Source organism: Agelaius tricolor, unplaced genomic scaffold, assembly GCF_023055355.1.
Source record: "Agelaius tricolor isolate 1412-34295 unplaced genomic scaffold, bAgeTri1.0.p SCAF_5, whole genome shotgun sequence".
NCBI classification, from domain to species: Eukaryota; Metazoa; Chordata; class Aves; order Passeriformes; family Icteridae; genus Agelaius; species Agelaius tricolor.
This window is the reverse complement of record NW_027269265.1, coordinates 20,506,370-20,531,390: the sequence shown is the minus strand read 5'-3', so window position 1 is coordinate 20,531,390 and position 25,021 is coordinate 20,506,370. Positions and strand designations below refer to the sequence as shown.

The 25,021-nt window shown below is 40.9% G+C and overlaps 1 protein-coding gene across 1 annotated transcript in view; it reads right to left on the bottom strand.

The window, feature by feature from the left end:
* Nucleotides 1–6,845: 6,845 nt before the first annotated feature.
* Nucleotides 6,846–25,021, bottom strand: part of STON2 (stonin 2) — a 67,680-nt gene continuing 49,504 nt past the window's right edge. Inside the window, exons 5-7 of the mRNA XM_071426685.1 lie at nt 18,876–20,711; nt 12,647–12,849; nt 6,846–11,371 (exon numbers count right to left, since the gene is read on the bottom strand). Coding sequence (XP_071282786.1) covers nt 11,288–11,371; nt 12,647–12,849; nt 18,876–20,711 — 2,123 coding nt within the window. The 3' untranslated portion in view covers nt 6,846–11,287. The remainder of the gene's footprint in view (nt 11,372–12,646; nt 12,850–18,875; nt 20,712–25,021) is intronic.

The window sequence follows — 25,021 nt, the reverse complement described above, 5'->3', positions numbered from 1 at the left end:
ACCTATATATAGTGTGCCTTTGGAAGCCCTATGTACCTCAGGCTCCATGTGGTGACCTAAGATAGAGTGATTCATCTGGGGTACACCAGAATGCAGATCTGCAGTGTGTAACTATGGCCTAGTGCTGCTCTGGTGAGTGATAACTCTGTGATTCCTTTGGGAGTGTGTGTGTTTGTGTAGCCTCAGCTTCCCTGGCACAGCTGGCAGAGTGGGAGACAGCACACAGGCTGCTGCCACCAAGCATAGATGTGCTGTGATGGATCCTACTCTGTGGTTTTTCCTTCAGCCACATGTTCACACATCTGCTAAAAATGCTGTTGTGCGAGGCAGGTTTGTTCCACTTCAGATGCTCACTGCCTCCCACTTAATACTTCTGTTCCTTTGTGCCCAGGTGAGTGGCCTTGCAGTCCACACCAGCTTCTGGATTGCTGAGAATTTCATAGAGCTGATTTAAGGGCAAGGAGTCTACAGCTTTCATGGAGAAACCATAGGTGTACCCTACACTTTGCAGCCTATTCAGAGGTGATCCCATATCCTCTCTGGGACCTAGCATGACAGGCATTAGACAGACAAGCAGAAATTTTATTTTTTTTTTGTCCCCTTCCCTTAATGAGTCCTCAGGTTGGTTTTCATAGGACTGGGTGAAATTTGCAGAAAACAACTCCAGTTCAGTTTTGGCTGAATTTAGTCTTCCCAGTGAGGAACAGTGAACATAAACTAGCTGGAATCAGCCTATGGCTTATGAGTGGTTAATGTGGAGTTCTCATTCTGAGGCAAATTATCTAACTGCAATGCTGCATTAGTGTGAGAACTGCTGGGCAGCTGGAGTACCTGGCTTTAAGAGAAAGGAAAACAGCAGGAATGAGCCAGCCCAGTTCATCCTGTAGTGGAGCTTTAGGACCCTAGGCATTTATTGTCATTCCTAACCGGTGACCCATTTCTAGAGCTCCTCTCTGCTCCAGTCTTCATGGCAATTGATATATAACCTGGGAGTCTTTGGCATACCAAGATTTTGACATGTTAAAAAAATGGGAAGCTGCACTTACAGACTGGAACTCAAATTTTCCCTTAGCTGCTTCCTGCTCCCTGCCTTGCTGCTTTGGAGGAAAGGGAGTTCTTCCATTTAAGTATCATCTTCCACTACAGGTCTCCCTAGATTTGCAATATGGCCTACTGACATCAGCCATCTCATTTCTCCCACCAAGACTCTGAGCAGATTAGTGGTCAGTGTGGCTGTGTCTCTGTTGAAAGAAAATATTTCTAGTGAGGCATCCCATCACATCTGCAATACTTGCACTATTTTATGGTATGAGCAGAACACCTGCTGAGCAGAAAAGAGAACTTTCAGTTTATAGAGTTTTCACACAGCTGGATTTTTGCTGGAGAGACTGATCCATGCTCTGACCCATCTGTTCAGATGCAGACAAGTTTTATAGTTACAGGGTGAGGACACAATGCTGCCTTTATTGGCTGAGGTCTGTAGGCACAAGGGATGATTTTTCCCAAGGAGTTCTAGCTGTCACTGCAGCCAGCCCCTGGTAGTGTGTACTTTGAGCTCAGCTGGGCTCATCTCCCATGAATGTTTTCCTTGGCCAGCTGTCAAGGAGGTGCTGATAGGTATCATCTAATGTGAAGCAAATGAGAGTACCTTCAAAGCCAAAGTGATAAGGTCTCTATCCACATCATCTGACCAGTTATGTAAATATATGAGTGGTCAAAGCAAGTCCCTTGCCCTGCTGCCAAAGCCAGAAGAAGTTGGGGGTGAAGCTGGAGGATGCAACCAAGTGGTGTAGAATTAGAAAGACATTTTGTTTTAGACCTGACAAAGCAAGATGATCAGCAATAGTGTTTGAACTGTGCAGCTTATTCTCTTTCCATTACTGTAGACTTCTGCAAATGTTCATGTCCCTCCTGCCCACTTTCTAGCTATGGCTTTCAAGATAAAATTCACATCTCTTTCTGAATGGTGTGTCAGGCTATAAAGTGCTATATTGATATCAGTGTAAATTGAGAAAGAATGAAGGGCGCAGGGAGGCACACTCAAGGTCTGTCACCCTGCAAATGCTGTAAGTCTGCTAAGGACTTTGAAGGGAGAAGATGTTCTGAGGTGGGGAAGCAATAGAGGGACATTAGATCTGCATTCAGCTGGGGCTCTACCATTCCAAGGCAGCCATTTAATGTTGTCTTGGTTTTCCTACCCTCTTAGAGGTACAGTCCTTTACTTAACTCTTCAGATAGCTTGATTTCTTAGTGTTTTAAAAGGACTGTGTAAAATTTAAATGGAAGGTGATAGGAAAGAACAAAGTGATATCCTAAAATGCATAGGCCATGGGTTTTTGGATGACTTGAAAATATCATCCCCCCCTGAAGTATATCTTAGTAGCTCCTCGGTGGAGCTTTTACATGTGGCTGACTTGAATCCAAATATTCAGACCCAATTCAATTAGAAAACGTAACCAGCTTGGATTACCACTGATTTTATCAAAAATGTTCAGTTGTTCCCACACGAATGTGAAAAATAATCTGTCTCTTAGGTAGACAATTTTTAAAAAAAAATTATTTTCTTTTTGTATAGGGGAATCCAGACATAATGGGGCTTTTTGTACTAAACTTAAGGAGGAGACTTGTATCAGGAAGGCAACTGTAAGGAACTCTGATCATGGCTGCACTGTGAATGTTTCTTTTCCAAGCTGAAAGTAAAAGAGGTAGCCACAAGAGGGAGGCAGAACTCCTATGGCAGTATAGTAACCCTAGCAAAAAACAAATCAGAAATACACTTTCAAATTTTCCTCCCCTGAGCTAAAACTATGCAGTAGCCTTTGCATTGAGAACAATAATTGTTGGCTGTAACTCCAATGAATGTAGCCTCAATGCATGGTAAATTACTAAATGGTCAATGTAAGCTAAAAATTAATAACTAATATATCATTTTCCTAAACCTAAAATTTAGGTAAGAAACTACTTCAGGAGAGATTGAAACTGATTGTCATGTGTTTTTTTGTTGATGGGAAATAGGACTGCCCCCATTATTTAAAGGCATATAGCTGTATTTGTGCCAGGCTCTAATACAGAAAGATAATTTTGTTTCTGAAGAATACTTTTTATAACAATTTGCTTCTTAGCAAATACATGGTAAGGATGTATTTAAACAGTTCAATTTCCATAGCACCTCAGCAAACAGATAAGGAACTAGCCTCAAATGGTGCTATTATTTATCCTATTAAGTACTTTCACTGGGTAACAGGCCTTCTAGATTCAGTGAGCTCAAAAGAAAGCAATTTGGATGGAGGGAGAGGGTATGTCTGGTGTCTAATTTCTGCTCCAAGGACATAATATACTCAACAGAATTTAATAAACTGCAGTCAAGGATTGACAAACCTGGTCAGTACTCTAAACCCTCAAAGTCTTCAATCCTTCTTTTTAGTCTTTAATTGTCTCCACCTCTGTACCCACCCTCTAGGTAGCCTCAAACAAGAAGAAGAAAGGGATCCCAAACCCCTTCACTTCCCAGCAGTGCAGTGTTCTGAAAAGTGCCCAGCTTTATAGTACACAATGCTCCTTGTGAGCAGAGCAGCAGGTTGGAATCCTCAAGAGAGGGAGAGTAGGGGAATATCTTGCTTGAAAACCCAAGCTGGACTCGGCTGTATAGAACTGTGGTAGTTTGGGTCACATACAGGAACAGTTGGTGTTTGCAGACATCTTTCATGCAAATTTATGAGAGCTTCTGGGAATTGTGTACTTCCAGAATGAGACAGCAGCTGCATGGGGGTGGATGAGACAGGATTAGTGGGCTTGGCTGCCTGGACTTGGATTGAGCCACAGCAGTTTACCTCAGGGTGGTGGGGAGTGGCTGTCGCTTTTAAGAGTGTCCAGAAAATAAAAAGATCAAACATTTTTGTCAAATTATTCTTTCTATCAACGCATAATTTTACATATCCTTGCATGCCTATACAACACACACAAATGCTTTTGGTTTTTTTATAGAAAATAGTTAAACATTATCCTATTACAGCAATTTTGTTGGAGGTACTTGAAGTGCTTTATGGATGTAAATTTAAACTGAGTATGTGCATGACTGTGCACACAGGTAAGGATACTTGGGTGAAAAGGCTGGTCAACATCACTGAAAAATTAATTTGTCTGTTGTCCTTTTCTCAGCTAAACATGGAATCAGCTGAGGTAGTCAACTCTTACACCCAGTTTTGAGATCCAACTGATTTACAACGGGCCAAATTCTGCATGGAGTTCATAGTCCTGCTAACTGGTGAGGCTTGTGACTCCTTGAGGCTGCTTGGTGCAGCAGGTCAGCAGCCCAGGCAAGAACCTGGCAGTGACCGCTAGAGAGCAACAGTCCCTTCACTTCTGAGAGCCCACGGAGCGTGAGCACGCAGTAAGTGCCTTGGTGTTCCCATCTGTGGTTCACTTCTCCAGGTAACAGCCGTACCACGGACCCCAACTCACCAAGCAGAGCTGTCAGTCAACTCACAATGTCATCACGCTGTCTGCTGGCCCTGAACAATTTGAGAGCTGATTTTGACACTGTGGTTCAGATCCAAATCTAATTCTATTTGTTCAAAAGCCTTCCAGTCTTCTGTAATATTCATATTAATTTTTACAGCATTTGTTCCTTTGTTCCCAAGATCAGTATTTGTAGACTGGGACTCCCTAAGTCACATTTTTTTGCATAGTTCCTGACTTGTCACAGGACTTCGTGAGGTATTAGCACCCATTTTTCTCTGCTGAGATTGTAATTTCAGCATATCCCATTTTACCACCAGCACTCCCTGGGTCCTCCCCTTGCACCGTCACTTCCTGAGAGCCACAGCAAAGGATACCTGTGAGGGTGTGGGGAAAAAATCAACCAAACCTGCTGCAGTGAGAAACAAGGTTTGGATAACAGGGAGATGGGCACACGGGATGCCATAGCAGTTGAACTCCTAATCTCAGTTGAAAACTGTCTGCAGTTTTGCTTGGCCTGAAGTCAGAACTCTGCTATTCTGCCTGCATCTGTGCACTGACATGAGGTTTTCCCACTTCATTCCCTTTCAATCTGAGGACTCTCTGTATTAGTACAATTACTGAACTGACCATGCCCTAACAAATTTGTTTGCTTCCACAGAGGAGCTGAGCTCTCCTTTTCAGTCCTGCATCAGGAAAACCTTTACAAAAGAGGCTCCCAATTTAAGAAGTTACTTTCAGCTGTATTCAGCCTGTATTCAGCCTTTTCCTTCAAAAGCTCTTTAGGCTGAGCTGACTGCTCCCAGTTTATCTACAGCCCCTGGGGTAGTAACAACTGGGAGGCTGCAGAAGGCCCCCAGATGGGGAAGGACCAGTGTGCCCAGACCTCCTGAATCCCAGCATGTGTCTGGCACTTGCTGAATCACCCCAGTGCTACTGAAGGCAGTACTACTGTCACCCCTGTCCATTAGGCCTTGCTGTCCCATTGTTCAGAGCTGAGAAAGACACCTTTCATAGCTAGTGTATTAAATACTATTCCAATTACTTTTTCATATACAGCAGTTTTGCTGTTAGGCTTCTGATACTATGACCAAGAGAACAAGAGTTTTTTCTGGGACTGGTGCACTTCACTTTTCAGACACATCTGCTGTGACCCACACCTGCACCTAAGCTGAAACAGTGGGCTGCTCCTCCATCTTTTGCTTCATCTCCAGCTGACCTTCAGCACTTTTTGTCTTAAAAATTTATAACATATCTGGACTAGTCAGGGTGGGCAATCATGGCAACTAAGAGTACTGAAAGAAAACTGTGGTTTTTGGTTTTTTCCTCTCCAAATTGTGTTATCTCCCTCCAGTGATTTTTTGTTTGGGTACACACTGCCCTGGCACTCTAACCTCCCAATCTCTTGTAGGGTGTTATTTTGGCTTATCTCTAAAGACTACACTGTTGCCAAGGAACTTTGAGCTCCTTGGTTTTAAAATGTCTGGGTTTTTTTCTCTAAATTTTTCTTTTTAAAAACATTATGCATATTAGCAAGCTATCAGGATTAATAAAATCCTACCCTCCTAATTTTATATGTTCATTTCCAAAAGTCACTGAGTATCTGAATTGTAGTAAAAAACTCTTAGTACTAACAGCTACTGAATCTTAACTTTCCTTGTTTCTTCTGGCTGACCAGATTTACTCTTAAATAACAAATATGAGGCATCATACCTTGTGTGCCTCCATTTTCTGATACTGTAAAATGGTTGACATACCGTCAGTTGTACTGAGCTCAGAGCAAAACTCTGAACAGCACTTATGATGAATATCTGATTTTATTTGGCCAAGAGAAGTGCCCAGCTCTTCAGTCTGATACAAGGAACGCATTCTGAGAAAAACAACAGACTGAAGTGGGTCTCAGTGACTCTGAGAGGAGTGGAAAGATGTATGAAATGACACCTGGCTTACTGAATTTTGAAAGAACTCAGAGAATCATTGCAGAGGACTCTACATACTTTAGACGTGATACTTGCTTTACAAACATGTTCTGCTCTCTCTTTCATGTACTTCTGGTTTTAGTGGTCAAAGAAGAGACTACTGAGCAGAAGCTTCAATCCTAATTACTTTGTTTCCAAATGCTGGACCATCTTCCATATTATGTTAGTACTACTTCAAACTGTTCTGTGGCTCAGGCTCTAGGCCTGCTCCGTTTGCTTTGCAGTCTATTGTTCAAGCTGCCTGATCAAATGACGTTATCTCTTTTCTGTATGTAGTCCCTAAACTTCTAATTTATGTTGTCCTTTATACCATTCAAAAGATTTCTTTTCCTCTTCTGAATTCAAGACCTCTGATTTATCAAAATATACAGCACATACGACTTCAATTTCACAGTGAAAATGTGGATATGCTGTTTCACCTTAACATTTATTTAAATTTTCATGTAGTTTAAACAAAAACATAACATCCCGTTTCAACTGATATAAAGAAAAAAATAAACCACTTCTACGAAGTTAGCCAGTGTATAGACTTACTTATTTTACAAAATAAGAAGGTAGGAACATGTTACAAAATAACAATTAAACCAATCAATGTCAATAGTGCAAAGAATAAATTGCAAGTATGAAAGAGAGAGACAGGGAAGGAGGGTAGGACGGATGGGAGGATGGATGGCTGAATGTGTGAGGGGTGGCTGGCTGACTGAACAAAACAGGAGCATTAGGAAGAGCTGTGCATGTTATCACACAAAATTTTGTATCTTAGACATGCCATGATGTAGGTTTAACTTTAGTGGCAGAAGAGGGTAAGTACTTCATGCACTAGGTGATCTCTGTGTGCTGTGAATTCTTGTGCTGGTCAGTTCTAGAGATTAATACAGCTATGCACACGAGCTGCTAAGAGTCACTGAAAGAAATTTTTCACCAACTGGAACAAAGGTGACCTATCGAGGACTTGATTAGTGCACTGAAGGGCCAAGGAAATGACTGAGGATTTTGTGCAAGCAAAAGAGCAAGCACCTCCAGGCTGAACTTCATCCACCTTTTCCACTTGCTTTCAAGCCCTTTCTCATGCAATTGCTGTCTATCCTGGGAGGTGACTGTTCTAGAGGGAGTTTTAGCAGCTACTAAATAATGTGGACAGATGTTGGACATCCTATCAAGTAACTGTCAGCCAGCAACCCACCAGAACAGGAAGATTATTTCTGCAGTGTTTATAATGTTACTGCTATATCTGACTCCTTCATAGGATGACTAAATTTAAATCTAAATAAAAGAACCAAAATAACATCAGTCAGTTTTAGTATTTCCCAGATGAATTCACCCATTTTCCTTTGCTAGCAGAGTGTCCATAGTTAATAAATGTAAGAGATATTAACTAAAATAACCTCTGCTGCCTGGAGATATTTGTTCATCTTTACCCCTTGTGATCAAAGACACTTCATATTTCTAGGCAAAATTCCATACAATACCTCAAGTCTTACCACAGTACAAATATTAAAACCCTAATGAGAAATAGAAAGAGGACTGGAAGTGGTAATCACTTCAGGGAGTAAAGGTATGCTTACCTCGAAGGCACATTTCCTGCAGGGAGTGTTTGAGTACTACAAAGCTTTCAAATATACCAAAGGACAACAACTGCATCTTTCTCAAAAGAAGCAGTAATCTGAAACTAGTCAGAGAGATTTTTCCACACGATTAAAAAACAAATAAAAATCCCCCCTACAGGCACTGTTTGTATCTAAATAATTTCTGCTACTTTCAAACTCACAAACTTCTCAGATCTTTTCCCTTCACTCCAATCAAGTCTGTTCAAATTACTACTATACTCACATAGGTGAAGAGTATATGTACATAAAGTACATATATGACAATGTGTAACACTGAAAAATTGGCACTATTCAATCAATGAAAAACAGTGGAGACCTCAGTAAGGGCACTTAGGATCCCAGTGTTCAAATTCTCAATGCTTGTAATGGTGCTGGACCCAAAAAATAATTCAGTTGAGACACCTAGTGACACCATCAATAGACTTCTTAAGAATTTTGGTTATTAGCACTCTTTTGAAAAATCAAACTACTTAGTCCAGTCCTTAGGAAATAAGGAAATTAAGATGTTTTGAGATTCTGGCTGGGGTATTCATCCTTCACACTTGAGAACTCAGTGGCAGGTACATCTAAAAATCTCTCCAGAGATAAGAATGGATTAAAATAACATTCATATAAGCCACAACACTTATCCAGTTTTGCCTGCATAAATTCATGATGACTGGAAGAAATACTTCTGTGTACAACTACACAAGAAAGTTGAGAGTCAGGTTTTTCATCCATTGATTCTGAATTTAAAAAAACCAAAAAAACAGTGATGAAGTGGTACAGAAATTAAGTAAATCCATAAAGGTCTGGTATTTTTATCTTTCAGTTACTGGAACATAGAATATTCTGTGGCACAAGTATGATAGAGGCTGAATAGTTTAACAATTCAACATTGACGGAATATTATATTCCTTTTATTTTCTCCCCTCTTAAGGTGTACAACATAACTTTGCTAACTTGCATTACTTATTTGTGTTTCCATGAGCTATGGGGCAATAGGCAAAAAAATCAGACACTGAGCCTGCAGTTCAGAGTAGAAATATCTCCATTTCTTTCACAAAACATTCTCACATTTCCTCAGTAACATCTCAGCACTGCTTCAGCTTGGTTTTTGTTTGTTTTTTGGGTTTTTTTTTATTTCTTGATGGTGGGATTTCAGAAACTGTACATTAGGAGCTGCAGTGAAAAGCAGGAAGACCACTCAGAAATTCTTTGACTGCCTTTGAATGGGAGTTTTGAATTTTGAAGAGGAGTTGCCATGCAACTCATCACAGCCAGCCTGTGCCAGAGCTGAGAATCAGTCACAAATTCAGCCCTGTGCTCCCAAGTATTTCACAACCTATACAAGTTAGCATTAATAATACCAGAAATTTTAATCCATTGATCTCAAAATTCTTAATAAAAGTTAGTAGCATTCTTCCATTTACAGAGAGATGTTGCAAATGCTTAGTGTTAACTGGTGTGCTCCAAGGAGCATCCTGGGCCCAGAAGGGCTACCTGCAGTGGAGTATTACAGGCTTGTCAGTAAGTCCTAGAAGGATTGAGACTTTACATATTTACACCATTTACATGTACACCATTTACAGCGGTGTGCCTCTCCAAGTATGAGTCACTAGGGTGATGCAGGCTTGAAATGTAGGTGCATATAAAAAAGGCATTTAAAAGTTCCCTACAATTTATTTTAAATTCTATGACTACCAGTTTCAGGCTCAATGAAATGAATTTCATTATTTATTTGTGATTTTAACATTGTAGTAATTTTTATAGGAGTCACAGTGAAAGTGGTAAATCAAGAGTGTATTAATTTTTTTATATTAAATGTAAAATGAAATAAATTTATAAAAAAGCGTTCATTTTAATTCATTATGATTTTAAATTACATTGCCAAAGTTTTCCAAATGTGTATTTTATAGTCAGTAGTAACCTTTCAAAAGATAAATGATTTAATAAATTACTTACTTTACATTTAACATTACGAGACAAAATATTACATAAGCCACAGAAACAACTAAAAATGGGTACTTGTAACACTGTTTTCTCTGAAAATGTGTGTGAATGAGTGATTTATATCTTCAGCATTTTTACTTAGAAAGAAGTTTTAAGACTTGCTATTACTTCCAGTTAAGTGGGGATAAAAAATCTCCATGAGAGAAGCTTGTTAATTTTTGGAAAGAGATTTTGGAGCCCAGTTAATGGGAGGAGTATTATAAAGATACAAGTTACTTATATTGTAGGTTCAAGATAGAACATGAAAAAAATATTGTGCTGGACAGACTTCCAAGGATTTTCAGGAAAACAAATATTTTCTGTTAAAGTAATTGTGTTCTGACATTTTCAATAACCACCCATTTTACCCATCCAAGAAAACATACAAAAAACCCCCAAGCCCAAAACTAAACCCCCATGTTTTTCCCTTAAATATCTTTCAAGGCAGGAATGATCTAATCTTAGCAAAGTCCCTCTGGTACCTCCACTATGGTAACACACATTCCCTATTACTAGCAGCCACAACCATGTTCAGTCAAGATACCAGAACGGCTCAGACTACAAAGTAAAAATTGTAAGAAATTGCAGAGGCTTTCTTGTAACTTGTGCAAACCCTGTGAAAATGTGCACAGTGACATGTCACTCAAGGGATGACAGGAAGGGCTGAACAGAGGGACAGCTCTGTGATCAGCTGTCCTGTCTGTAGCTCATCTCCTTCAACACAGAGACCATTCTCTTTGTTTAAGATGCAGAGTGTGTTGATTCTTCAGAATGATGCTCAGGGTTTTCACTCTGTGGACCATTTCAGAAAGGAGACTTTATATAATTTTCCACTCCATCCTCCCTGAATTTTATTTGGCAGTTCAGAAGGAAGCAATTCAGTCAAAGGCCAAACCAAAAGGCATTGAAAAAAAATGCTTAATGTGGGAGGGCAAGATTGTGAGATAAAGGCTGTTTTCTGGTGTGGCTGAGATGGTTGCCAGACCATACTTGAGTGCAGAACCTAAATGGTGAAAAGGCAGAAAAGGCAGGCTTGACTGTACAACTGTACTGGTTCCAGCAAAAGCCCGTGGATCCCCTCCAAACAAACCCTGACCACATTCTTCTCAAAGTATGGATCATCAGAAGGAGAAAAAATTACACTCTTCAGAGCATTATTTTAAAAGTAGTAGTCCCTAATTTTTTAAAAGAAAAAAACCCAAGCCCTGCAAGTCCTTTCTTCCAGGTCTTTAATTTGACCACCCCTCATGGGACTTGCAGACTGATCTTCCTTTACTGTGTAGCACATTCATTGACATCTGCAGTACTTTCTCCCTTCAGATCCTCATTCAAGCTTTTTTTCTGCTCTATTTCGACCTGGAAGAAGAAAAAGAGGAAGAAAATTTGTAATGAGAAAGGAAAACAAAAGATTCACAAATCTTTCTCTGTGGTGTTCTTGTGTTCAGGCGAAGAAACTCTTGGTGACCTGAGAGGGCTGCGAGGAAAAATAGACTGAGGATCAGGGAAATTTTGATTTTATTTACTATAAGGATTTTCAGTCTAATCTAAGCAGTTCTACAATTCAGCAGTGTCATGAAATAATTTCCAAAAGAGATAATGTCATGCAGAGAACTCACATGACTTTATATTCATTACCATTCCCAGCTGTACTTTGAATTCAAGCTCAGGACCAAATCTGCACACGATAGGTGGCTTCCTATGTGACAGCAGAAAATCAGCCTTAATTATAAATTCTGAGAAGCCTGATGTATAAAGCAAAGAGAGTTTTTAAATGATCTAGAGTTTGAAGAGACCCATAAGGATCATCAAATCCAACTGCCTCCTTCTTGAAGCATTGCCTAACACCACCCCAAATCTCAGCACACTCCCTGCTGTCTTCAGGCTCAGAGGTGGCTTTGGCCTACAAATATCAATTTGGATTGGGACAGGGCCAAGGAGATCTATGTTTGGGTTCTAAATTTCTCCATCTCCAAAAACTCAGGAATAATCCAATGTTTTAATTCTTAAAAGGGATACTCAGGAAGATCAAATATTATCTCTGGAGAATTTAGGAAACTACTAAAAATATAATTAAAATTACCAGTAAAAATATTTGCCATGAGAATCTTTTCAGAATCTCTTTATCATTGCTCTCAAAGAAGGCAATGTAGGATGCCAAATTCTCTGCTGAGTATTCAGCTAACATGCAAATTTACTGAGATATTTTGGCAGGTATATACATAGTGCACTTTCCTATCTGCTCCTCTCCTTAGGGCAGGCAGAAGAAAGAAGTATTTAAGCAGAGAAATACTGTGGTTCTTTTGTCTGCAATAGGACTCCCAGGGTAGCACTCCCACTAAGGAAGAGCAGCAGAACTCCTGTCCAAACTCTCCCTATCATCTAATCTCCAGGAGTTGGCTGTGTGCACGCTCTTCCACAGGCAACTGCAAGCAAATTTATTCCATCTTTGCTGAGATAATCCACTGCTTGTTTGCCATAAATCAATAGCTGCACATGGGTAGCTACTGCACACAGACTGGCATGAACCAAATTCCCACCTCTATTGTCCATGGTATTTTCTTTGTCTGCCCATACTTGCAAAACAATGAAGCATGCAAAGTAACCATGGTGATTAGCACTGCTCAGTTTTACCTTGTAACTGTAGTGTGCTGAATAGTTGACCCACTTCCTGACATCGGTCTTGTCCTCGACAGAGATGGAGCGGACAGCGGCTTTGGACGCAGAAGTGGTGGGCATGTCAAATTCCACATCTACGTAGCGGACAAAACTGGAAGGCACTTCCCGGTCAGAGCCAAGCTCTAGGTGACAGAAAAAGCAGTGAGGATGGCCAGAAGCTGGAAAAAGAGAGTAAACAGTCATGAGAATTGTGTCAGATGAATCAAAACACAATGCCGAGGAGAAAGCAGCATCATGAAGCTGCAGGAAACTGAGAATCTCTCTAGGTGAATTAGCTCACAGCAAGTGTCTTACCTGCTTCAATGTGGCTGAAGTTACCAAAGGAATTAAACAAAATGCAAAAAGGATTGCTAATCACTCTAGTTTGCTTTTAGAAGGTGAAAATACAAGAAGTAAATCAAGCACAGTAGGGTGAAAGTATTTGTCCTCTTGATTCCCTCAGTGTCTTTCACATGCTAAGTACATTGTGGCACATCCTCCTGAAATGCTGTGAAATGACAGTAAGGAAAGACAGAATTTGGAAATATTTGATGTTTATTTAAAATTGTAATCCCCATTTTTAACAGAAGAAAATGTACTGGATAAGGTTAAATAACTTTCTCGTGTTCAAAAAGCAAATTTGTGCAAAGCTTTAGAATAACCATTTATTCCTCACTGGAACCCATGACAAGGTGGCTAGTCATTAAGGATGGCAAGGAGAGGAGGTAATGTTTAGCTCTGCCATATGTAAATAATCCTTATTATTCTTTCTTCTTTGTTTTCCTGGACAGCAGTGATGTTTAAAAATTAAAGCAGGGACTTCTAGTCAAACTAAGTCGGCTTTTTCTCTGACTGCTGACAACTCCTTAAGGTCTTGAGCAAGTAATTTAATGTCTCTGCCTTGGTTTCTCTATTTGCAAAATGAGGATGAAAGCCTTCACAGCCACACAGGGCTTTCTGATTGAAAGGATCCCATTATCTACGTATGTGTAAATGAATGTATAAGTAAATGAATGGAATCTTTGCCTGCCTTTATTACAGGCTTTAGGATTCCTGAACACTTGTTCACTAAGAAAGTTCTCCATGCAGGTCAGCAAGGTGTACAGGACAGAGACAAGGAAGGAGGAAGGCAGACTCAGTAAAGAGAACTGGGTGGGGAAAGCCCAGAAGCTCCCACTGGGAAAAAGCTGGAGTACACCTGTTTAGCCCAAAGTCAGCCTTGTTAAAATGAAGCCTGAAAAGCAAGATGTAGGATTTTGAAGTATGACTTGTCTCAGTAGGATGAAATTAGGCAGTCTTTAGAGGGCTTAGGCATTGCAACTTGACCTCTGAAATAGAACTGGGAAAAAAATTCTACTCGGTGTAAGTCTGGGTAAGAATTTAATCTAGAGCCAGCCTCATATTTCAAAATGGTCTAGCCAAAGTTCCCTCACTGCTGGAAAGTTTGTAAAATAATGTGTGTGCAGCAAATCCAGTGAGAGGCTGTGCAGTCCAGCAGAGACCAAGGATATGCAGCACCATAGCTGGAGACAAGTTATGAATGAATGGGTGCAGTTATCAAGCAGATATAGAAGCTCAGGTTCTTGCAAGCATTAAAAATACATCTGCTTTTTATCAGGCTTAATTATCCCAAGCAGAGTACTGACTCATTTGCCCTGGTTCTAGAGCAAGGCAGGATCTCTGTTTGACAGCCCTTCCTGGCTTTTCATACGTGGACATTCTTCTTGTGGATCAAGAGCTGTGGTACACAGCAGGCCTTCCTGCTGCTCCTGCCCACCACAGGAGAGCAGCAGCCCCAGGAGCTCTCAGGGAGGTCACTGTGCCTCCAGCACTGCAGTGCTTTTGCTTCTGACCAGTTCTTGAGCATGGCTGTGCTGAGCACAGCCACAGTGGCAGCACAGTTCAGGATCTGACGTGGGGCCCCTGGGTGACACAGCACTGCTCTCTGGCATTGAATTATGAAGATGCCTAAACCTGGGTCCAAAAATCTGTGTTCAGCACTCAGTACTGGCAACCAACCCCCAGTCTCAGGCTCCCCCATCCTTTCATATCTCTTTCCTCACACTGTACCACTGTCAGCAGACTCCTCATTGTAATCCTTCCTGCTCACCTGCTCTGATATGCTTTTCCTCTCTAGTTTGCTGTGGGTTGCTCCCTCCTCCAGACTGGAGAATGCCAGCAGCCCAGGGAGGAGTGGCTCTGTTCCCTGGTGCAGGCCACAGCTGCAGAACGTTCAGCTTGTGCTGTGACACTCCTGAGCTGGCACGTGCTCAGCTGCTTTTGGGGGGATGTGTGTGAAGGTATCACTGGGAAGTGTTCAACTGGGCTTGAGCACACTGCAAGCCAGGTGCTTTGGAGAGCTGAGCTTTTCAACTCTTCCTAATTTCAACTGGACACTTGGTAACACACCCCCCGCCCCCCCCGCCCCTGCCAAATTGCATAAAAATTATGAAAGTTATTAATTTAAACCAGCTCAGTGTGGTAGATAACAAGGTGAACAGATTAAGAAAGCAACTCCTTCACTGAAGTTATTGCCAAATTACCTAGCCCATCAGTGTTCATTACTGTTCTGGGCATGAGGCTCACAAGGCACCACTTCTATAGACTGTTCAACAGGCTCATTCAGAGTTCTTTCTCTAATGAACAGGTGAACAGGTACCCTTCTTAGGAAAATCAGGAGGAATCAACACACTGCTTTTGTTTTGCACCTCTTGGTTCCTTGAGCTACTACCAGTTTGTTCTGAAAATCAAGGATCTGATAATTAATATATATGCAAGTGTAACTGTGATTGGAGAGAATCTGTTCCAAATGACTCATGACACTCCAAATGTCCCAACATGTTTGGATTAAAAGATATAATCTACTTCAGAAAGTATTCCAGGCAGCATGCCTGGGATCCACAGCCAAACTAGAGAAAGTTCAAATCCAGATCCAAGGCTCTGCATAGATGTTACATCCCTGCTTCACAGAAGGAGCATTTTCCCATGATCAAAGTCTGTTTGGATGTTTCCCTAGTATTCTACTGGTGGATTTAAGAAAAAAAAAAAAGAACATGTGAAGCCCAGCCAGCAGCAACTGGAGCTGTAAACAGCCTGCAGATAGGCATTCTTCATCAACTCCTTTGTTCATAATAATTTTAAATATGTCGCAGGCAATAAAGTTTACCAAACTGTAAAAATGGACAAATATTTGCTATGTGGATTTCAGCAATGTGCTCAGTAGAATCCAGTCCCAATTTTTTTGCTTAGGACAAATCACAGTCAGAGTATGCACTGTCCTTCACTTGTCACATGCTTTTCAATGTTCAGTCATAAGCAGATACTTTGACTACAAAATAATACAGACAGTGCTGATAACACTGTCTCCTAGAGAGAGAGTGCAAAGGGCCCCATCCCATTAGAAAGCACAAAAAGAAAAAATTTAGATAAGAGTGCAAAGCTGCTGAAACAATTCTTAACAATCTGGGAGCTTAGGATGCTACAACGTACGTACAAGCAGTGAGTTATGGCAGGGACACGCTCTCCTGGGGACAGCAGGTTTGGGGGTCATGCTCCTCACTCTACACAGAGACTGCACCAGTCCACATTCAGGGAATGGAGTGAAGCACAGGAGGCCCAGCTGGCTATCTGGAGACCTCTGGAGTTCTGGGATTGTGTTTGCAAGGGACTGTGTGTCAGAGTGTGGAAAGTCCCAAAATGTGTGCCTACATACATACTCCTGTGAGCATGTCTGGCAGACAGGCACGTGTGCTGGAGCACACATGCAATGCATATGCCCCAAGTGGTGTGGACCTGTTGTGTGGCCTCTGGAGGTAGGTGGAGCTGCAGGCTGTGACCACCTGCAGCACTTCCCTCAGTTCCAATGTGATGCCACTACTCCTCCCCTGCTCTGGAGTCCTGGGCATCAAAGCAGGTCATTAGGAGGCCAGATATTTATGGAAGACCCAGAGTGCTCTTAGGGGTGAGTTACAGGTATCACAGTAAGAGAGCATAAAGTGTGAGTCAGTGGACTCATAGTTTTGTGTTTACTGCTTGAGAACTGCATCATTTATGACAACTTTGCAAATATATGAAGTTGGGTTATTATATGACTTGTGGATGGGGCTGGATACAGCCAAACATGCACGAGGCTGGTAGCTAGATCCCATATGACTATCACTTGGGCAAAAGCATATGTTGTCCATCAGGCAAATCTAAGAGGGAGTGGGAATGAATCCTTCTGAGTGCCACTTAATACACCTCTTTGTTTGCCATATTCTTTGAGAAAGGAGAACCATGGGACGAAGTACCACAAATAAACAGAAATAGTCCCTGAAGGGCAAGGTCAGATTTAAACTACTCGGCCTGCCCTGTCATCACTCTGGGATTCCCTCCCTCTCACATACCTCATGTGTCTTGGCCAAGACAGTGCTTCCAAGGCTCTTCCTTTCCCTGAAATAACATCTGATCTGACCGGAGGGGTGAGGACACTCTCTTCCTCTCAGGATGTAAACAAATACCAAGTACCCTGCGTTTTGCATGATGACACTGATGGATAGATGCTCTGTGGCAGGGGTCCAACAGCAGCAACAAATCTGTAATGTATTTCCTTCCCCCTGTCACAGTGTATATACAATAAAGAGTCACAATGGGAAAGAAGGAAACAAGAGGCACAGATCAATATCTCCCTCAGAGTAGCAATGAGTAAGGCAGCATCACCTTGCAGGAGGCAGCAGAGACAGGGGTTTGCCTCTTCTCCTGGTTTGCTACTGGCATGTTCTGTGATTGTGTTAAAGTCTGAGGGCTTTCGTTTCCTCAGCTGTGATGTCTGTATGGTACACTGAGATCTTTGGAGAGAAGGTACCACAGAAGGCCCAACTTCACAGCATCTTGTTCCCAGAGCCCGTGCAGATGGCATATTGAGATTTTCTTCATAAGCATATTATTGCTCATAAACAGCCTGGGGTGAATTTTTCACTGCTGTATTTCTCTCAAGTTTCCAAGCTCTGTCTTCTTCCACCTCAGTCTACAGCAAACCTGGAGCCTTCCCTTTTGTCAGTGATATCCCTCCAAAGTTGTAACCCGTGGTGTAACCCATAGTGTCCTTGGGCTGAAATGTGACCCAAAAGATTAGGACATTTGGATCACTGTTTTGCTGACACCCTAACTCAAACTCAGGAAAAACATATAGAGAATGCCAAGTCTGGTACCACAATGAACTTTCCTTCAGGAAACACTGAAACCCTCCCAGTGACCCAGATGCATTACTACAGCATTAATACTGAAAAGTCCATCTCATTTGTAAAATTCTAGATCAGATAGGTCAAGAAGTAGAATTCACTACAACTAAGAATAAACCTGAGTTGTCCAGATTTATTGTGCACCATGGATGACAGGCAGCAAACAGAATGACTGGCAGAAATGGCCAAAGGGAACAGTAGCTTGCCTACATCATTTTCATATACGTTACTAGAAATACAAAGACTTGGGATAGAAATATAAAGTGGGTTTAATGTTGGTATTCTCTCTTCAGGTTTAAGCTGTAATTCCCTGTCTGCACTGATCACAGAAACATAGCCACAAAATGGTATTTGGAAATGTCTGTTTTTTTTAATGGTTGAGCAATGTCTTCTGTTCTCTTACAATCCCCATTTCAGATAATTCAGAGGCATTAATTGTGGCATATGCATTGAAATATGTAGCACTGTCTCAGTATGCTTGGAAAAGATATCATATGTGCTTGAGCACAGCAATATATCTGATCCTGTCATTCAGTCCCATAGCACATAATCTTGCTTTTGCAAGTTACATGAAAAGGCTCTGCTTCCAATCACAGTACTGAGCACACAGATGTTTGATGCCTAGGTTTCATAATCAGAGAATCACAGAACCATTTACTGGAAATTATCTTTCGGATTATCAAGTCCGACTATTAACCTAGTACAAATCTAGTCTATCACTAAACCATCTCCCTAAGTACTATCTCTTTTAAATACCCCAGGAAGAGACAGAATACATATTTTTGCATCTAGAAAACCTAAAACTGTTTTTATCATTAGCTATATTTGTAGTGTATGTAAAACTATTACAATGAAGGGTCAGACAAATACTTTGGCATACTACAGAGGATGATATATCTCTCACCATTTAAACTCAGTATTTCTTATCTTTCAAAAAACATAATTTGTTTTAGTTTATTCCTGCAGAAATGGTATATGGCACTCACCTGAGTTTTTGTCAGGCAGTCGGTTTATCCTCCATACGATGGAATTAAAGGCATGCTCGTATTTGGCAGTTCCCAAAGTTACTCTCATTACTGGCTCAGAACCAGACAGACTGGTTGATCCAAAAGTGGCTCCCTTGTTCACCTTGGCTTTCAAAGATTTCTCCCCCAGGACACTCTCCCTGCGGAAGTTCTTCACCCACTCACTTGGCACGGGGTAGCGGATCATCACGTTTTCACAAGGGACCTGAGTTAAAGGGTCATGGTTGGAAGAGAACCCCGTGGACATCATCAGCCAGCTCTGCACCTCCACTTCAGCACCATTGATGCTGGCAGCTGTCCTCAGAGTAAAAGGCAAAGTTTTCTCAGCAAAGACAGTCCTGAATCTCATCAGTTCAAACCGACAGGCATCCAAGGGGTTGAACAGGATAATACGGGAGTTATTAAACACATCCTCATCCACACATGAATGGAAGCGGCAGCTGTATAATTTAATCCACTTAGTGGTAGTAGTGGGCATAATATCCTGCCTTGCAACTATTTCATTCCCTTTGATCAGGATATCATTAAGGCCCAGTCTGCATTCTGCAAGGCCAGAAAGGAAGCTGAGAACATAGATATGAGTCAGCACACTGTGCTGGAGAATCACACTATCTCCCTTGGCCAAGATGCCATGAAACTCATCCCTGACATCCACAGTGATTTCTTCTTCTTGATAATTCAGTCCCACCGTGCTCAGATCTGTTGATGAAGCTGGCAAGTTCATCAGTGTGTCTTGCACAGCAGTGATGAAGCTAAGGAAGTCTTCATAATCTGTAGTGCCAAGCTTGATAATTTGCTCTCTCTCCGCAGTGTGTGCAATGGCTGGTTTAGGCTGATACTTCTTTTTCTCCTTGTATGTTGTGCGATCCAACCGCACGCTGTGTATCCTTCCATTCTCATCGTAGTTCTGCAGCTTGCGCTCTGAAATCTCATGATTGATTTCAAGTTTGAGCTCCCGAAAAGGCTTCTCTAGTCCCTTCTCATAAAAAAGCTGTATACATCCACTCTTAGTCAGCTTAACGTATATTGGTCCCCAGTGCCTCGATGACATAATGTTCTTCTTCTCTGGGATCCTCAGCATCATTGGCCATCCATCCTTTGGCTGAGCTGGTGCCAGGTTAAATAAAGCTGCATCCAGATCATATGGCATCATGGGGTCATCATCAGGCAAGGTAGAACTGCTCACACCATCTGGATCTCCAATCTGGAGCTGTTTGAGCTGCTCTACAACAGCTGTGTGTGTTACAGCCTTGTTTGCCTCATGGAAATTGACAGTATCAGGCTCTTGATGGAGAATAATGAGAGAGTCTCTTTGGCTTTTGCCTGGAGCACTGGAGACAGAAGAGCTTTTGGAACGCCTCTCTTGCTCCTCAAAGAATGAGCTGAATGGATTGATGGGTGAGGGTTGGACATCTCGAAGAGATTCATCGAGAAAGGGATTAGTAGCACTCCACGGTGGTGTTTCAACAGAAGGCAACTTGGTTAAAGAAGAGAGATCTAGTTTTTGAATTTTGGAGAGGTCTGCCAATGTACTTTTAGGACGCTCTCTTTTCTTTAAAGATGTAGTGAGATTAAAGTTAACATCTGGAGCCTGTGTTTCTGCAGGCGGGGTATCTGTTTTCAAGGGAGAAAGGCTCTGTGGTGCAAAACTGACTTCATTGTCATCAAAAGTCACCCAGCTGGGAAAGCGAACTGTGGTTGGGGTAGATGAATGGCCATTCATGGAGGTGTTGTTCAGCTGCCAGTTGACAGCCTCCATATCTATCTCTTCATCTTCCTGGAGAGACGAGGAGTTGTCTTTAAAAAAAAGAGGGAAGGGGAGGAAATTTCAGCTAATTATTCTGGAATTACCTAGTTCACTCCTCAAAAAAAACATCATGCTCAAAGAAGGCCTATTCATATGTTGGGCAAGAATAAGATAGTCAAAAGACTTGGCTAAAATGCTGAGGAGTCTGACAAGAATTAATTAAAAGATACACAGTTGAACACAGAAAAGAAATCCATAAAGACATATTAAAGGAATGACAGCAATGATTGTACTGATCTCATCCCAACATAATGACCTAAAGGAGAAACCACATGTCACGGTGATTTTTTAAAACTTCCCTCTCTAAACTTTCAGGATGCATTTCTTCTCTACAGTTATCTTCTGTTATTTGCCTGGAATGTTCCCTCAGTCTTGTTACAATTTTCCTCCCTTTTCTCTCCCCATACCCTTTGCTTCAGAGAATAATCCAGTAGGAAAAGGAATGAACACTGAGGAAGGGCACATCTGCAATCTGTCCCCAATACTTGTCTGTGCATGTGCCATTACCACAAAAGCACATGGGGTATGGTGATGGAACTACAGAAGGTGCCCAGGTGTGATTTTTCCCCAGGATGTGTTCAGCAAAGAGACTCTTTGTCGTACCCAGCATGCAAGACTCTGACAGTCCTTGGATGTCTCTGGAACATCTCTTGGGGAAGCTGTGATCTAGGGATATATGTTAGGATAAGGAAAAACATGGGTTTAACTTATGTTGTGGAAGCTATCCTCATCCTCTCTCAGGACATGGCACCTTTGAATGCTATTTTCCTAGTCTCAGGCTCTGCCAATACACTTCCTTCACAGTGCACTATTTCAGTCCCAGCTCTTCCCAGAATTGTTGTAGTGGTAATAAGGTGTTTTCCAAAATGAGCACAAATTCTCAGTGTTAAGAAATGCAATGATCTTCTTCCCATTTTCTTCCTACTGAGCTAATGAATCAGAATGCTCTAAAAAATGAGCAGCCAGCATGAAATTATACTCTGTAACTGCACCATGTTTGTTCTACATGACACAGCAGTGCTGGCATTTGTGCTTTTTGCTTCTCCCAGACATCACATGTTTACACAAGTCACTGTTCTTCAGTACAAGCAAGAAGTAAATGTAAAATGTAGCACTGTGGTATAACTGTACACCTGTGATTTGAGTGTAATTTACAGCAACAACACCACCAAACTATTTTAAGTCATTATTTAAATTGCCACCAGTTCCTAAAACAGATGAGCTTGATTTCCATTCTGCCTCAACCATAACAGACAATTTGAATTTTTATTTCAGCTACCATTTAGAATATGAAATAGGGAATAATCATGCTAGCTGAAGTGCTGCCATGAGCTCATTATAATGTCTTGGCTAACTTGATATTCTGGTCCTCTCATTCCAGTAAGTTTACCCAACCTTCTGATCTAAGGACAAAACACAACAACCAAGTTCTAAGGGTTATTACAATTGAGAACTATATATGAAGGTGAATGATACCAATTTATTTTTCAAGCCACAGCAATACAAAGCAATAACAAGAACAGACAGCTTTTACAGACTAGCCATGCATTGCAAAACTATTGAAAAGGACAGTCCTCTACATACTATCTTTAAGGACCCTAGAAGCTTTTGTTGACTTTTTCCACTGGTGCTTTGACTTTTTCTAACAATTATCTTTCTACACAGAAGTCTGTGTTTATGGGAAAGAAGGACTACTGCCTTTCAGGTATTTGTGCTTACAGTGCTTCACTGCCCAGAATTATTTGCCTGGTGTCCCCTCCAGTCACACCACCCCTTGCTGCTTGGAGAAGGAAAAGAGCATCTTCCCAACAAACAAGACGGAACTAACCATTAAGACACTGGTTTCATAGCACCAGAACAGCAGTAGTTGCAGCTGTAAGTCTCATTGAACTATGCAGGAAGCTATCAATCATTTTCCTCTTCTCTGTTTATCTTTATTCAACTGGAGAAACTAATTAATTCAATAAGAGCCTTTTCACTCTTCCTTGAATAAAGAAAATGTTCAAGATAACAAAATTAGTTTGTAATGTAGAACTTTCTTGAGTGATTTAATCTAAAAATACTCAGTATTTTTATTGTGTTATGTTTATTGAGTAGTTAAAACTCTGGTTCAAAAAAAATATTCTGTACCACCAGCGTGTCAGATATGGTATGGAATAACTGAAAATATATTTCAGCAATTCATAGTCTGTGTACAGTGAACTTTCTCTTGTACAGATCTTGGCTGCAACTACAGTTTTACAGAAGTTCCTTACGTATTCTGCAGTGTCCTAAGAAATCAGAATGTGTCTGGCTAGTCTTAAAAAAACCCAAGCATGTGTAACACATTGTGCACAAAACTGATAAATTATATTTGTGCAGAACATATCCATATTCAGAAAATGCTCTTTCCAGATCTACTGCCTACTTTTTAGCCTGTAAACACTTGGAAGTTAGTGTACTAATAATCCTAGACAGAATTACTATCAAGAACAACCACACAGCCTATCAAAAAATTACCAGAACACTGCAGCAAAGAGAGATATACAGCTTTAAAGTGTAAGTGCCTGTGTCTCCAATTCATACCAATTTATCATTTGAACAGTAGACTCCAAACTCATGTAAGTAGACTCCAATAGTTCATAAAAATAATGGACAAGGCTGTTAGTATCTTGAATAAACTGTTACATCTTTACATCAGGCAGGAATTACATGTAAGAGACAGTTACTTTTAAAGGGAATAAAATTCTCCTAGTCATAGCTAGAAAACATTTCATGCTCCAAGTAAAAGCACTGCTTATCACTTAAACATAGCTTTCTTTGTTGCTGTTGTTTTTGTTTGGTTTTTTTTTTCAATAAGTATGGCTATTCTAAAAAGAAATTTAGGTAAACACTTTTTGTTCTCTTTACATACTTAAAAGAGTGGAGTTCTTCTCTTGTGTAACACAATGGTAGTGAATGGATCCCAGAGCTACTATAGAAAAAGAGGCTTTTTTATTTAGCCCATTTGAGAGCCACAGATCAGGAAAGCTCCTGAAGATCAGTTCATGTGTTTCTATTAGCTGGCCAGAAGGTGGTACATTAACACTAATATAATTGTAAGAAGTGTTCAAGATTTTTACAAGATTTAGACAACACTATGCCTGTTCAAAGAATTCACATGCTACATGTGACATAATACTATTTGCTTATAATTAGATTCAAGTTGTGAACAGATCTCACCTAAGTGGTGGAGAAAAGATTAAAACCTCCTCCTTCTACCTGAGAACTTATTTCTATTAAACAAACAGGTATATTCATAAAGTAATTGCCTTAGCAAGTAAGCATGCCTACATGATTCATTACAAAGCACCTTCATTTCTACCCCTGAAGGCATGGCACAGATATGACTGACATATTTTTCCCACTATGTCATCTAACTGAGCCCTCAGCAAGGTGTGCTCAGTCCAGAGATTACCAAGACAGTGACTACACCCTAGACTTAGTCATTGCTACTGCCACAGGAATACTTACACTCCCAGTTTGGGTAGGCAAGGCAAAGCCTGTGTGTGAAGGGACAGAGCAGAGTTGGAAAACACCAAATGAACCTGTTTCAGCAGAGAGATCAATAAGAGAAGCAGAGAGTCTCTGCAGAAGAATGAATTGCGCTACTTCATCTTTCAAGGAACAAAGAAGAACAAGACATTCACAACATTTTTCAGAAGTGGTTTCTTTAAAGGTACTTTGGCAAAGATAAATGAAGATAGTTTTCCTCAATGTACTTTGGACTTTGCTTCTCTCCACAGATATCTGCTTCTCTCTCTGATTTTAATCCACAGTACATACAACATATCCTTCAATAGTGGAACTGCCACTGAGATGAGACTATTGACCTCATGAAGAAATTAGAGTGAATAAGGAAAGAGAAATGTGTCTGCAAGCCTAGGGTGCTTCATGAAATTGGTATCTGGCAAGCAGGATAAATCTGCAGCCAGCCCTATAAATGCAAAGATAATCCCAATTCATCTTGGAGGAGCTGATGCTACCATCCATTGAACAAGTTCTATTCTGCAAAAGGCAATCACTTAAATCTCTCATACACAGACAACACATTACTTCATTATGCTGTAACTTTTCAAGCAATATATGGTGAACCAGTAACAAAATACCAAGGTTTTCAGACCTTGTTAGTTTTGTCTTGAGTACCTGAGGTAATACCACAGGGAACAAGTCTCTTATTTGCAGTGCCAGACTGCAGGTGGAAACGTGCCAGCTACTGCATCCCCTCAGAATCTAGGGTCCTACTGAGAAGCATAACCTTTGATAGCAAAGTAACACACTA